The sequence below is a fragment of the Sarcophilus harrisii genome, chromosome 3, assembly GCF_902635505.1.
Source record: "Sarcophilus harrisii chromosome 3, mSarHar1.11, whole genome shotgun sequence".
Taxonomy (NCBI): domain Eukaryota; kingdom Metazoa; phylum Chordata; class Mammalia; order Dasyuromorphia; family Dasyuridae; genus Sarcophilus; species Sarcophilus harrisii.
Window position 1 is genome coordinate 50,315,220 of NC_045428.1, and position 15,521 is coordinate 50,330,740.

A 15,521-nucleotide genomic window follows, 5' to 3' on the forward strand; every position below is an offset into this window, starting at 1 on the left:
TGTTTTATTTTTTTGTATTTGTATCCCCAGCTTAGTACCTCAAACATAATAGGCTCTTAATACATACATGCTTATTGATTGATATATCCATTTATCTATTCAGAATCTTTTATAATGAAAAAGGTATTTATAAGTCTTTTGAACTAATGGTTTATATGACAAATTCTTACAATTTAAAAAAATTTTTTTCTACTTAGGTTAAATTAATAAAATATGCCACAGATAGTGAAACAGTAGAACCTATTATCTCAAAATTGGTGACAGTGCTTTTGAAAGGCTGCCAAGATGCAAATTCCCAAGCTCGATTACTTTGTGGAGAGTGTTTAGGGGAATTGGGTGCAATAGACCCAGGTCGTCTGGATTTTTCAACGGGTGAAACTCAAGGAAAGGATGTTACATTTGTGGTAAGTTGCAATGATTAGGAATTTTCTAGAATAGTTCCCAATTCAGTTGGATCTTCCATGTTAAATGTTAAATAGAAATGTCCAATTTATACTTAACCTTGACGTTTAATCAATATCATATAGGCATCCATTCATCCCACACTTTTCCAATAATACTGTTTCAAAGATCTTCTGACAATAATCATAATGTTGTGAATTTTCTTTTAATATCATTTGTTGAGTCATTCAGTCATAACCTATTCTTTGTGACCCCATTTGGAGGTTTCTTTAAAGATACTGGAGTGGTTTTCTCATTGTAAAGTTGAGGAAACTGAAGCAAACAGGGTTAAGTGACCTTGCCCAGGGTCACCTAGCTATTAAATGTTTGAGGTCAAATTTGAACTTGGGTCTGACGATCTATCCACTGGACCACCAAGTTGCCCCTTGAATTGCAAAATCTTAATAATTTTTGTATTTCTTTTTGTATATTTATAATGGATATTTTTCTTGACATTTATTACTAATTATATTAAGATTTCTTTTTAAACAATTTATATAATTTAAGAGAATGAGATTAAATGTTGGAATGTTTATATGGTTGATGTTATTCCAGTATACCGTAGAAGTTGTTCAAAAGATTCTTGACTTTGATTTAAAAGGCTGCAAACCTAATCATTCATTCCTTCCAAATAATTTAGGATCTCATTTTTTAAAAATTAAGTTAAGTTTGAAGTCAAACTTTTAGGACAATACAATTTAAAACTTAATGAATTTTCCTATCCATTGACTTGTAAACATTTCTTTTTCCTTGTTAATGAGACTGGAGTAGAGGATTCAAATTTTGCATATGGATTATTGATGGAATTAACCAGAGCTTTCCTTGCATATGCTGATAATGTCCGTGCTCAAGATTCAGCTGCCTATGCCATTCAGGTAAGACTATACTTATTCATTGCTAAATTCATAATTTTAGATTTCCTTAAGAAAACTATGTCTATACTTGGAATTGGAAGAAGAATTTTTTTTTTAATTATTTTTGTAGCTCTTGAATAAACTAATGTTTTGTTGTGCATTATTTCTATATGATACTTCTATTGGGCACTAATTCTGATTCCCAATAATTTAGATTTAATACTAATTCTTTCTTGCAACCATTAGACCATATTAAAATAGAACTTACCCATATTAGTGAATCATTTAATGATCTTTAGGATGGCATGTCAAATGTGGGATTTAGAATTGGAAGTAACTTCAGTGGCCATACCTCAAAAGATAACCCTGATATAACAAAACTGGCAAGTAATTGATCCACACTTCACTGCTTAAAGACTTCTGAGAGAAACCCTGATACTTTCCAAGGCAATCTCTCTCTCTTTTTGGTTAATTTTTAGGGAGTTAGTTCAAGGGTTATGATTTATAGTTTTTCTAGTTCTCAAGCTTCCAGGATCTCAAGATGCTGTGGCTTAAGTAGTTCGGCATCATTTCTTGGTTACATGTTTTTTATCCTTTCCCATTATGGTTTTGGGGTTCAACAGTTTATCTAACTTATTCTTTACCATTTGAATAAATTTGCATTTCTAAGGAATTTTAAAATTAATATTTTATTAATTATTATATTTCTGATTAAAATGTTTTAAGATTGTAATTTTTTTTTCATATATTCCAGCATCACACCCACCCACCCCCCCCCACCCCCATGGCTTAAAGCAGATATAAGGAAATGTCAGTAGAGCATAATCTCTGGTAGGCCTTACCAAACTGAAAGGGCATTGAATATGGGCCAGGTAACAGTCTATGTGTTTGTGTCCAAGTCTAGCCCAAGGTGGCTCATCACAGAGAATTGGCTGTGAGGTGAATTTTTTTTTTATTCATAGCTACTATATACATATATCTGTGAATGCACAGACACATGGTAATATGCACTGATAGAGGGAATATTCATATTTATATGAAATCAGAAATCCTTGAAGTATTGAAATGTTTTTTTATGTTTTTAGAAAACATGATGTAATACATATTTGACTTAAAATTTGGCCACATTATCATATGTTTTCTTTTTAAATATCTTATTTCATTCAACATTTTATTCTCACCTTTCTAGGAATGAAGATGTTATTTGCACTGTGAATAATTTAAGCATACCTTATTTTCTACATACTAACAACACCAAAAATGTTGGACTTACTTTGAGAACCACCTTTTTTGTAGCATCTCTTTAATTGTTTGGTTTATGTACATCTTTAAATTTGTAGTGTAGGGAATGTTCTTTCTTTAAAAAAAAAAATAGTATTTTGTTTTTTTCCTAATTACATGTAAAAACAATTTTTAACATAAAAAAACCTTTTTGAATTCTAAATTCTCTCATCCTGTCCCTCTCATTGAGAAGGCAAGCAATATAAATAGTGTACAGTCAAGTAAAACATTTTCATGATAATCATTTTGTGAAAGAAAACACATTCAAAAAATCCCCAAGAAAAATAAAGAAAAATTATGCTTCAGTCTGCATTCAGACTCCTATCAGTTCTTTCTCTGGAGATGGATGGTATTTTTCATAAGTCCTTCAGAACTGTTTTCAATTATTTTATTACTGATAATAGCCAAATTATTCATAGTTGATCATCATTCAAAATTGCTATTACTGTATACAATATTCTGGTTCTGTTCATTTCACTTTTCACCAGTTCATGTAAATCTTTCCATGTTTGTCTGAGAGTAACATGCTTGTCATTTCTTATAACAATATTCCATCACAATCATGTACAACAGCCTATTCAGCTATTTCCCAGTTGATGGAGAATCCCCTGAATTTCCTCTTCTTTATCACCACTAAGAGAATTGCTATAAATTAATTTGTAGATATAGATTCTTTTCCTTTTCACTTTTTTTTCTTTTTAAATCTCTTTGGGATATAAACCTAGTAAAGAAGCTCTCTTCGAAAGCAGAGCAGCCATTGATAACTAGTGTTAACATATTTACTTTAAATTGTATTGGGTTGGAGAAACATTTTACAATGCATTTACAATAATGTTTGAGCAAAATATTATTTGATTAATACTAAATATTTTCACAGGATGAAGCATTTCATTAGAATGGTTTGAATAGGATTGAGCAAATAGGACAGTTTAGTAACTTAAGAAGTAATCATTTCTAATATGTTTTTTGATATTTTTAAGTGAAATTCTTCTTAGAATATCTTTTGCAAATATAAACCTATGTATACACTTTTGCAATTATCCTTACATCTTTTATTCTTGCTTTATTTTGATAATTAAGAAAGATACATATATATATATATAGTTAAATATTTATGGAATGCAACTATGAAACATTGTATATTTACATAATTCATAATCATTGTAAAATATTATTTAGCAAAACTAATGTCCCTAGTACAATGTGTCTTTTTTTTTTTTTTTTTTTTTTTTTTTTAATTTAATAGCCTTTTATTTACAGGATATATACATGGGTAACTTTACAGCATTAACAATTGCCAAACCTCTTGTTCCAATTTTTCACCTCTTACCCCCCCCACCCCCTCCCCTAGATGGCAGGATGACCAGTAGAGTACAATGTGTCTTTTTAAAAGTTGGGAAAATATCAAGAAGATAATGCAGACAAAATGATTTTTTGAAGAGTATCACTAATGAAATAATCTCTTTTGTAACTAACATTTATATTGTGCTTTATCCTTTTAAAAAGGACCTTCCTCATTACCAGCTTCATCAAAAGTTAGTTATAAGCCTTATAAAGAAGCTGAGACTCAGAAAGACAATGACTTGCCCCTGATCATATGGCTTTTAACTGGGGGATTTAGGTCACAAAGACAGATCCAAAGATTTGAAGTACGGTGTTGTGTCTGTTTTACAAACAAAAAGTCATTGGATTTTTCAGAATCAATAACGTTACCATTGAATTTTGGTTTCACTTCTCAGAACCATTAATTTGCTGTTTTATATTTCACTGCACCTTCAATTGAGGGGGGGATTGCATTCTTTCACATTTATGAAAATCTCTAGTTGTGAGATTTAATTAAGGTAAAAGTAAAATAGTGATAATTATTGACTTTTTACCACTTATTCTTATCAAGAAATGAGGTTATGCTACATTTTGATGCTTCCAAGTTTTATAGTATTTTTTTTTAAAAATCAGTTTTTGAAATCCATTATTGTTGTGCATTGTATATTTCCTGGAGCAATAAAGACTAAAAGAGACTCAGCTGTTTTCTTGTGTATTGGTAGGAGTTGCTTTCCATTTATGAATGCAGAGAAATGGAGACTGATGGTCCAGGCCACCGACTCTGGAGAAGATTCCCTGAACATGTTCGGGAAATTTTGGAACCTCATCTAAATACAAGGTATCTAAATAATAATCAACAGACATTTATTAAGTGTCTCCTGTGTGCCAGGCACTGTGCAAGGCAATGAGTATACAAAGACAAGAATGAAAGTCTTTTTTCCCCTCAAGGAACTTTATATTCTTTCAGGGAAGAAAACATGCATATAAGTGTGTGTGTGTGTGTGTGTGTGTGTGTGTGTGTTAAACATACATATATTCTTTCACACATAAAAAGTAAAAACTAAGTACAAACTAATTAATGAGAAGGTATCACCATTATCTGGGGGAATCAAAAAATGTTTTCATGTAGATGGTGGAGGTGTCAAAGAGAAACAAAGGATTCTAAAAGGCAGCAGAGAATGTACTCCAGACCCAAGGCCAAAAGATGAAATGTTGTGTTTGAGAAACAGCAAGAAAGAACCATATTTGTGAAAATTATGTGTAAATTAAAAAGATAAGTTGAGATCAGGTTGTGAAAAACTTCAAATATCAAAGTAGTTCATATTTGATCTAGTCAAGTCAATAGGTATCCATTGGAGTTTATTTGAGGAGCTAAGTGATAGGGACAGAACTAGGCTTTAGGGAAATTATTTTGGTCACTGTGGTGGATGAGTTGGAAAAAAGAAAGGGGTAGGTAAACTAATTAGTTGACATAGGCAATAGTCCAAGCAAGAGATGATTATAGCCTGAATTAGGGTAATGGCTATGTGAAAAGAATGGAATCTCTCATATTGAGAGATATTGTGGAAGTAGAAATAACAATATTTGGCAACTGATATATATATAGTGGGGAAAAGAAGAGTGAGGAGTTGAAGAAAATGCTAATTTGCAAATCTAGGAGACCAGAAGGTGGATATCATTCTCAATAAAAAGAGGGAAGTTTAGTAGAGGAATGGGTTTAGAGGGAAAGATAGTTTTTATTGTGGACATTTTGATTTTGATGTCTTTGGCATTTTGAAAGATCCAAATAAGCAATTAATGATGTGAAACTAGGGTTCTGAAAAGAGAGTAGGGCTCAATATATAGATTAATTTTTTCTCAATAGTATTTTATTTTTCCAATTACAAGTAAAGATAGTTTTCAACATTCATTTTTGTAAGATTTTGAATTCCAAATTTTTTCTTGCTCCCTCCCAAAGACATCAAGCAATCTGATATAGTTTATACATGTACAGTCTTAATATATAGATCTTTGAGTCATCTCCAGAGTTGAAAAGTAAGCTAATGGAAAATACTTTTACCCAAATAGAGAGAAGACAAGGTAGAACAGTTAGCTAAATTAAAAGCTACTTTTGTCAATATTTTGACTTGAATTTTAGAAAAATTAACCTTTTACTTTTGTGAAAGTTTTAAAAAACAAATGTCTTTGAAAATATTTAACATCTCTGCAGTATTTTCCTTATTCATAATATTAATATCAAAATAGTCATTAGACTAGTAATGTAAAGGAAAATTGAATAAATCTGCAAGGACAGTCCTTTACATTTAATAAGAATGCTTCCAATGCTGTGGAAGAATTAGTCTTATATTTTGCATGTATTAAAGCTTATGCTGGTTATAAATTATGTAGAGATTGAGAGACTAAATAAAAGCTTTTTAATATTAAATTTATCTTGTAATTCTCAGAATTTTTTTCCTCCATTACTCTTATAATAAAAGTTTTATGCACTTTTAATCTATTCTTATACTAAAAAGATATTTGACTTTATTTTAGGGCCATAGGATTTAAAGTTAGATAGAGACCTTGGAAATTGTGGAATCCCCTCATTTTATAGATAATCATCATTGTCATCATTAGAAAACTGAGACCAAAAAGGTTAGATAATTGTCTGAAGTTGCTCAGATGGTAGTTGATATAATCTGAATTTCAGATCTTCTGATATGAAATGCAGTTTTCTAAAGAATTTTACTATTGTTATGAAAGAGTGCTTAGAAGACTAAACAATTGAAAAATGATTATTTTTAGGGATTTATGTGCTTTCCAAAGCATATAAGTTCTAATTTTTTTTTTTCTTTCTTTTGGTGAGGCAGTTAGGGTTATTATTTGTCTAGATTCACCCAGCTTCTAAGTGTCGTGTCTGAAGCTGCATTTGAACTCAGATCCTTGTGACTCCGGGGATAGTATTCTATCTACCTACTGTACATCCTGCTGTTCCATTTTTCAACATTTTGTATAGATGATCTGTTATCATTTTAAGAGGTTACCTAGTACCTTTTCTGTTCAGAAGGATTAGCATTATCATTTGGGGATTTGTTCTTGTGGAACTGAAAATTGTGTTTCATTAAATAACATGGATCTTAAAACCTTGGGTCGCTAAAGCAGCCCCTTTTGATCCTCTTAAGTGTCTGTGCTTTTCAGCCTTCTTAAATTTCTTCATAATACTCTTTTCTGTATTCATTTTGTATTCCTCCTCTAGATTATAAGCTCCTTTTTGGAAGGGACTATTTTGTTCTTGTCTTTGTGCTTGGCCCAATGCTTTGTATCAAATCAAATCAGATTTTTTGTTTAGTAAATGTTGTATTGAATTAAATACATACATTGCAATACCATGTTGTCCTCTACCTCCATCATGTAGAACACATGGGTGCTTAGTGAAATTTAATAACATTTTTATTTAAAGAAATTCTCGACTTACTTTTCTTTTTCTCCTGTTCTGCTGCTTTATATTTTTGAATGGTGTTCCTAGCCGTCACAAATGATGATGTAATTTGTGAGAAAAGCTTCTTTAATTCTTTTGTCAAAGAGAAAGGCTATGTCAGAAGTACATTAACTACTTCTTCCTTCCTGATAGAGGTTGCCTTAACAAATGCCTTCATGTTATAACAGAAATTTGGGGCAGAATCAGAATAGGAGACTGATTTGGTAGCCAAAAGATACAGGAGTAGTATAGGTTATTTGACTCATTACCATACTTAATCTTATTCAGGGAGTATATTTAAAGTATTTTTTCATTAATAAGATTTTATCATTACTTTCAATTAACTAAATTCAGAGTCCCCATTTGTTAGCCAAATAATATTTATGTAATTAACCAGAGGAAACTCTCAATAGTTTCATTTTTTTCTATATGGTAAATTTTTATATAGGTATGTAGTAAATCCTTTAGTCCTCTTGAGATTCATTTTTAGGTTATTAAATATTTATCTAAAGTGAAATCAACAATAAAGCAAAAGTATACAATTATTAGCAATGAGTGATCACAACTGCAGTCATCTCAGACCCTGGCTATAACAGCTTCTGAGAACACATTCCTATATTATTTTCTTCATTCAGCATAGTGAATTAAATCTTTTATTAACTTTTTTTAAATTTTCTTCACAAAATAAAGGTTTCATTAATTGACTTCTCATTTGTGTGTGTTGTTTTTTTTTTTTTTTTAAGCTTCTCTAAAACTACTGCTCTAAACAATCTTTCTCCAGATTACTGGTTAAATTCTTTAAAATGTTTCTTCATCAAATAAGTTAATTCTCAAGAAAAAAAAAGTAGTTTTTTCTGACCTTTGCTCTGTCTTCTCCATTTCAATTGTTTTCAGTCGTGTCTTACTTGCTGTGGCCCCATTTAGGGGTTTTCTTGACCAAGATACTGGATTGATTTGTCATTTCCTTCTTCAACTCATTTTTTTTAAATTTTATTTTTTTCTATAACTTTTTATTGACAGAACATATGCATGGGTAATTTTTTACAACACTATCCCTTGCACTCACTTCTTTTCCGACTTTTCCCTTCCCTCCCTCCACCCCCTCCCCTAGATGGCAGTCTTATACATATTAAATATGTTACAGTATATCTTATATCTATCTATATACTATATAGATATACTATATCTTAGATACAATATATGTGTGCAGAACTGTACAGTTCTCTTGTTGCACAAGAAGAATTGGATTCAGAAGGTAAAAATAACCTAGGAAGAAAAGCAAATATGCAAGCAGTCCACATTCATTTCCCAGTGTTCCTTCTCTGGGTGTAGCTGATTCTGTCCATCATTGATCAATTGGAACTGAATTAGATCTTCTCTTTGTCAAAGATACCACTTCCATCAGAATACATTTTCATACAGTATTGTTGTTGAAGTATATAATGATCTCCTGGTTCTGCTCATTTCACTCAGCATCAGTTCGTGTAAGTCTCTCCCACCCTCTCTGTATTCATTCTGCTGGTCATTTCTTACAGAAAAATAATATTCCATAACATTCATATACCACAATTTACCCAACCATTCCCCAATTAATGGGCATCCATTCATTTTCCAATTTCTAGCCACTACAAAAAGGGTTGCCACAAACATTTTGGGACATACAGGTCCCTCTCCCTTCTTTAGTATTTCTTTGGGATATAAGCCCAGTACTAGCACTGCTAGACCAAAGTTTGTTAATTGTTTGCACAGTTTGATAACTTTTGGGGTATAATTCCAGATTGCTCTCCAGCATGATTTGGATTTGTTCACAACTACACCAACAATGTATCAGTGTCCCAGTTTTCCCGCATTCCCTCCAACGTTCATCTTTATTTTTTCCTGTCATCTTAGCCAATCTGACAGGTGTGTAGTGGTATCTCAGAGTTGTCTTATTTTGCATTTCTCTGATCAATAGTGATTTGGAACATCCTTTCATATGAGTAGAAATAGTTTCCGAAAATTGTCTGTTCATATCCTTTGACCATTTGTCAATGGGAGAATGGCTTGATTTCTTTTTTCTTTTTTTTTTTTAATTTAATAGCCTTTTATTTACAGGTTATATGCATGGGTAACTTTACATCATTAACAATTGAGTGGCTTGATTTCTTATAAATTAGAGTCAATTCTCTCATTTTGAAAATGAGGTTTTATCAGAACCTTTAACTGTAAAAATGTTTTCCCACTTTGTTGCTTCCCTTCTAATTTTGTCTGCATTAGTTTTGTTTGTAGAAAGGCTTTTTAATTTTATATAATCAAAATTTTCTATTTTGTGATCAATAATGCTCTCTAGTTCTTCTTTGGTCACAGATTCCTTCCTCCTTCACAAGTCTGAGAGGTAAACTATCCTATGTTCCTCTAATTTATTTATAATCTTGTTCTTTATACCTAAGTCAGGGACCCATTTTGATCTTATCTTGGTGTATGGTGTTAAGTTGGGTCCATGCCTAATTTCTGCCATACTAATTTCCAGTTTTTCCAGCAGTTTTTGTCAAATAATGAATTCTTATTCCAAAAGTTGGGATCTTTGGCTTTGTCAAATACTAGATTGCTATAGTTATTGACTATTTTGTCTTGTGAACCTAACCTATTCTACTGATCAACTAATCTATTTCTTAGCCATAACCAAATAGTTTTGGTGACTGCTGCTTCATAATATAGCTTTAGATCAGGTACAGCTAGGCCACATTCATTTGATTTTTTTTTTTTTTCACTAATTCCCTTGAAATTCTTGACCTTTTGTTCTTCCATATGAATTTTGTTGTTATTTTTTCTAGGTCATTAAAATAGTTTCTTGGGAATATGATTGGTATAGCACTAAATAGATTAGAGAGTATTGTCATCTTTATTATATTTGCTCAGCCTATCCAAGAGCACTTATTATTTTTCCAATTATTTAAACCTGATTTTATTTGTGTGGAAAGTGTATTGTAATTTTGCTCATATGATTCCTGACTTTCCTTTGGCAGATAGAGTCCCAAATATTTTATGCTATTGACAGTTATTTTGAATAGAATTTCTTTTTGTGTCTCTTGCTATAGGATTTTGTTGGTGATGTATAAAAATGCTGAGTATTTATGTGGGTTTATTTTACATCCTGCAACTTTGCTAAAGTAGTGAATTATTTCTAATAGCTTTTTAGTAGAATCTCTGGGGTTCTCTTAAGTATACCATCCTATCATCTGCAAAGAATAATAATTTGGTTTCCTCATTACCTACTCTAATTCTTTTAATCTCTTTCTCAACTCTTATTGCCAAGGCTAGCATTTCTAATACAATATTGAATAATAATGGTGATAGTAGGCAACCTTCTTTCACTCCTGATCTTATTGGGAATGGTTCCAGTTTATCCTCATTACATATGATGCTTACTGATGGTTTAAAGTGTATGCTCCTGACTATTTTAAGGAAAAGTCCATTTATTCCTATACTCTCAAGTGTTTTTATTAGGTATGGATGTTGGATTTTACCAAATGCTTTTTCTGCATTTCTTGTTATGATCATATGATTTTTGTTAATTTGGTTATTGATATAGTCAATTATGCTAATAGTTTTCCTAATATCGAACCAGCCCTGGTATAAATCCCACTTGGTCATAGTGTATTATCCTGGGGATGATTTCTATAATCTTTTTGCTAATATTTTATTTAAGATTTTAGCATCAATATTCATTAGGGAGATTGGTCTATAATTTTCTTTCTCTGTTTTCAGCCTACCTGGTTTAGGTATCAGTACCATGTCTGTGTCCTAAAAGGAGTTTGGTAGGATTCCTACAATCCCTATTTTTTCAAATAGTTTATATAGCATTGGAGTTAATTGTTGTTTAAATGTTTGGTAGAATTCACATGTAAATCCATCTGGTCCTGGGGATTTTTTCCTAGGGAGTTGATTAATACCTTGTTCTATTTCTTTATCTAAGATGGGACTATTTAATCAATTTACTTCTTCCTCTGTTAATCTGGGTAAGGTATATTTTTGAAGGTATTCTTCCATTTCATTTAAGTTGTCGAATTTATTGGCATAAAGTTGATCAAAGTAACTCCTAATTATTGCTCTATTTCCTCTTCATTAGTGGCAAGTTCTCCCTTTTGATTTTAAAGACTAACAATTTGATTTTCCTCTTTCCTTTTTTTAATCAGATTTACTAAGGGTTTATCTATTTTGTTGGTTCTTTTATAGAACCAACTCTTAGTTTTATTAATTAGCTCAATAGTTTTTTTGCTTTCAATTTTATTAATATCTCCTTTTATTTTTAGAATTTCAAGTTTAGTGTTTGACTGGGGATTTTAAATTTGTCTAGCATTTTTAGTTGCAGTCCCAATTCATTGACCTTCCCATTCTGTATTTTATGCAAGTAGGCTCTAGAAATATGACATTTTCCCTTATTACTGCTTTGGTTGCATCCTACACATTTTGGTATGACATCTCATTGTCATTTTCTTGGGTGAAGTTATTAATTATGTCTACGATTTGCTGTTTCACCCAATCATTCTTTAGTATCAGATTATTTAGTTTTCCAATTATTTTTTGGTCTCTTTTCCCCTGACTTTTTATTGAATGTAATTTTCATTGCATCGTGGTCTGAAAAGGATACCTTTACTATTTCTGCCTTACTGCATTTGAATTTGAGGTTTTTATGTCCTAATATATGGTCAATTTTTGTATAGGTTCCATGAGTGCTGAGAAGAAAGTGTACTCTTTTCTGTCTCCATTTAGTTTTCTCCAAAGATCTATTATAATATCTAACTTTTCTAGTATTTTATTTACCTCTTTGACTTCTTTCTTATTTATTTTGTGGTTTGATTTATCTAATTCTAAGAGTGCAAGGTTGAAATCTCCCACTATTATAGTTTTGCTGGCTATTTCTTCTTGCAGCTCTCTTAATTTCTCTTTTAAGAATTTAGATGCTATACCACTTGGTGCATATATGTTTGATATTGATATTGCTTCATTATCTATGCTACTCTTTAGCAAGATATAGTGCCCTTCCTTATCTCTTTTAATTAGGTCAGTTTTTGCTTTTGCTTGATCTGAGATCAGAATGGCTACCCCTGCTTTTTTGACTTCACCTGAAGCATAGTAGGTTCTGCTCAAACCTTTTACCTTTATTCTGTATGTATCTCCCTGATTCAAGTGTGTTTCCTGTAAAAAACATATTGTAGGATTCTGGCTTTTAAGCCAGTCTGCTATCTGCCTCCACTTTATGGGGGAGTTTACCCCATTCACATTTATGGTTAAAATGACTAATTCTGTATTTCCTGCCATCTTTTTAACTCCAATTTATGCTTTTTTCCTTTCCTTTCCCCTTATCCTCCTCCCCAGTATTAAACTTGTGAACACCACTTGCTTCTCACAGCCCTCCCTTTTTAGTATCCTTCCCCCTATCTTACCCATTTTCCTCACAATTTCTGTATTCATTCCGCTTAGCATACTCCTTCCCTTTTTACTTTTCCCCTCCCACTTTTCAATGCGGTGGGAAAAGTTTCACCGTAAATCGAATATGTCTAATATTTTTCTCTTTAAGCCAATTCTGATGAGAGTAATAAACACACTGTGTTCATACCCCTCCATTCTTTCTCTCAGATATAATAGGTTTCCTTTGCCTCTTAGTGAGATGTAATACCCTCACTTTACCCTTTTTCTGGTACAAGTTCCTTTCCAACTCTAATTTCTACAACAAATTATACATGTGTTCTTTATATATCTTTATAACAGAAATATAGTTCCCAAGATTTCTTTTTAGCTTTTTAGTTTTTTCTTGAGTCTTATGTTTGGAGATGATACTTTTTGTTTAGTTGTGGTTTTTTCATCAGAAATAGATGAAATTCACCTATTTCATTGAATGTTCATCTTCTTCCCTGGGGAAAAAAATGCTCATTTTGGCTGGCTAAGTTATTCTTGGTTGCATACCAAGTTCCTTAGCCTTTCAGATTATCAGATTCCAGGCCCTTAGATCCTTTTATGTGGACGTTGCTAGATCCTGAGTAATCCTTATTGTGGCTTCTCTATACACAAATTGATTTTTTTCTAGCAGCTTGTAGTATTTTTTCCTTGGTCTGATAGTTCTGGAATTTAGCAACAGTATTTTTTGGAGTTTTGATTTTAGGGTCCCTTTCAGTAGATGATCAATGAATTCTTTCAATATCTATTTTACCCTCTGTTTCTATAACATCTGGGCAGTTCTCTTTGATAATTTCCTGGAAAATAGTCCAGGTTCTTTTTTTCATCATATTTTTCACAGAGTCCAGTAATTCTTAGATTCTTTCTCCCAGATCTATTTTCCAGGTCTGTTGTTTTCCCAAGAAGGTATTTGACATTTTTTTCCCATTGTTTCATTTTTTTGGTTTTGCTTGACAGATTCTTGGTATCTCCTCAAGTCATTCAATTCCATTTGTTCAATTCTGGTTTTTAATGAATTATTTTCTTCCCTCACATTTTAAATATCTTTTTCTAATTGTCCAATTGAGTTTTTAAGTGAATTGTTTTGTGCTATGGAATTTTTTTCCATTTCGCCAATTGTATTTTTTAGAGAGCTATTTTCTTTTTCCAGTTCACTAATTCTGTTTTCCTTGGAGTTGTTTACCTTTTCCAATTCACTAATTCTGTTTTTCAAGGATTTGATTTCTTTATCTACTCTATCTTTAAATGAGTGAGATGACTTATCCAGATTCTCTTGCCAAGCTTCCCTTTCCTTTTCCCATTTTTCTTCTATCTCTCTTATGAGAGCCTTTTTAATTTCTTCTATGAGAGTCTTATGTATTGGGGATCAGATCATATCCCCCTGTGGGGATTCATCTGGAGACAGTCTGTTTTTAGTCTCCTCAGGGTTTAAAGTCTGCTCTCTATCCATAGAGAAGCTATCTGCAGTTAGAGTGTGCTTTAATTTTTTGCTCATTTTGTCAAAGAAGAATCAAAGAAAACAAACTAACAAAAAAAAAAATGCAGTCTGCTTTGGGGGGAGAGGGGGCTGGATGGTATTACCAAGCTTCCTCTACAGACTGCGGGGGGCAGCAGTGAGGCACTGGAAGGATAGCAACGGCTGTGCTGTGTTCTGCATTCTGAGACTCTGAGAGTGTGCTGAGTCACTCTGTGTGGGTGTAGCCAGGTCCTGAGAGTCCCCAGCTTTTCAGGATTGTATTCTTCATCCCCTGTGTTTATAGCTTCTCTGCTGATCTACTGGCTTGCTGCCAGGGCAAAGCAGCCACACTGTGGTAAAGTTCTTCCCACAGAAACAGCTGAGATCATACTCCACCCCCCTCAGGTCGGCTTAGTGTAAGCTGCCTGCCTGCAGTCTGTGCCCAATCTAACCATCCCCACCTGCAAGCAAAAAACAGACCTTTTCTGGTGAATTTCAAGGATATCTTCTGTTGGTAATTATTTGTGGGTTTTTCCAGTCATGCACTAATTCTGAGGCCTTGTCATAAAATAAAGTATTCTGAGGGCAAGAAGGAGCTTAGATAGATGTGTGTGTCCTCTCCACCATCTTTGCCAGAAGTCCCTTCTTCAACTCATTTTACAAATGAGGAGACTAAGGCAAGCAGTTTAAGTGACTTTCCCAGAATCATAACAACGACTAAGTGTTTGAGGCTGGATATGAAATCATGAAAATGAATCTTCTTCATTTTACACCCCCAGGGTTCTACTGAGCCACCTAGCTGCTATCTTCTCTCCATAGTTTAACAGATCTCAATCAAGATAAAAATATAAGTTCATCCTTACATCATAGTGGATATCATTTCCTAGAATGATAATTTCTATTTTTCACTCTTATTATTTCTTTTCTGAAAGATAAGGTAATACTTTCTATAGCCTCTCTAGGAGAGGGTTTTGAAATTGGTATTATAGAGAAGAAAATTAAGATTAGGTCTGAGACCATTTTTATCCTCCTAGTTTTTTATTAGCCCAGTACTCCTACTTTAGTTTAATTTACCTTCTTTCCAATCTCAGCTAGTTAACCAGACTTGATAGTTAATGTATACAATTCCACATTATCCCTTCTTCTTAGATCCCTATTCTTGTCATATTGTTGCTCATTCTTTGCCAAACCTAAGCACGTCATTACTACTGCTGTCTTTATTCTCCATTTCTGCTTATCCCCAACAGATTGGTAATTTGTCCTATCACATTTT

General features: G+C 32.5%; 1 protein-coding gene across 2 annotated transcripts in view; it reads left to right on the forward strand.

Moving 5' to 3' along the window:
• The window catches only part of ATR (ATR serine/threonine kinase), a 113,010-nt gene that overhangs the window by 45,389 nt on the left and 52,100 nt on the right, over positions 1-15,521 (forward strand). For both annotated transcript variants that reach the window (XM_031957821.1, XM_031957820.1), the window contains exons 22-24: positions 198-404; positions 1,203-1,316; positions 4,622-4,737. In XM_031957821.1, coding sequence (XP_031813681.1) covers positions 198-404; positions 1,203-1,316; positions 4,622-4,737 — 437 coding nt within the window. The remainder of the gene's footprint in view (positions 1-197; positions 405-1,202; positions 1,317-4,621; positions 4,738-15,521) is intronic.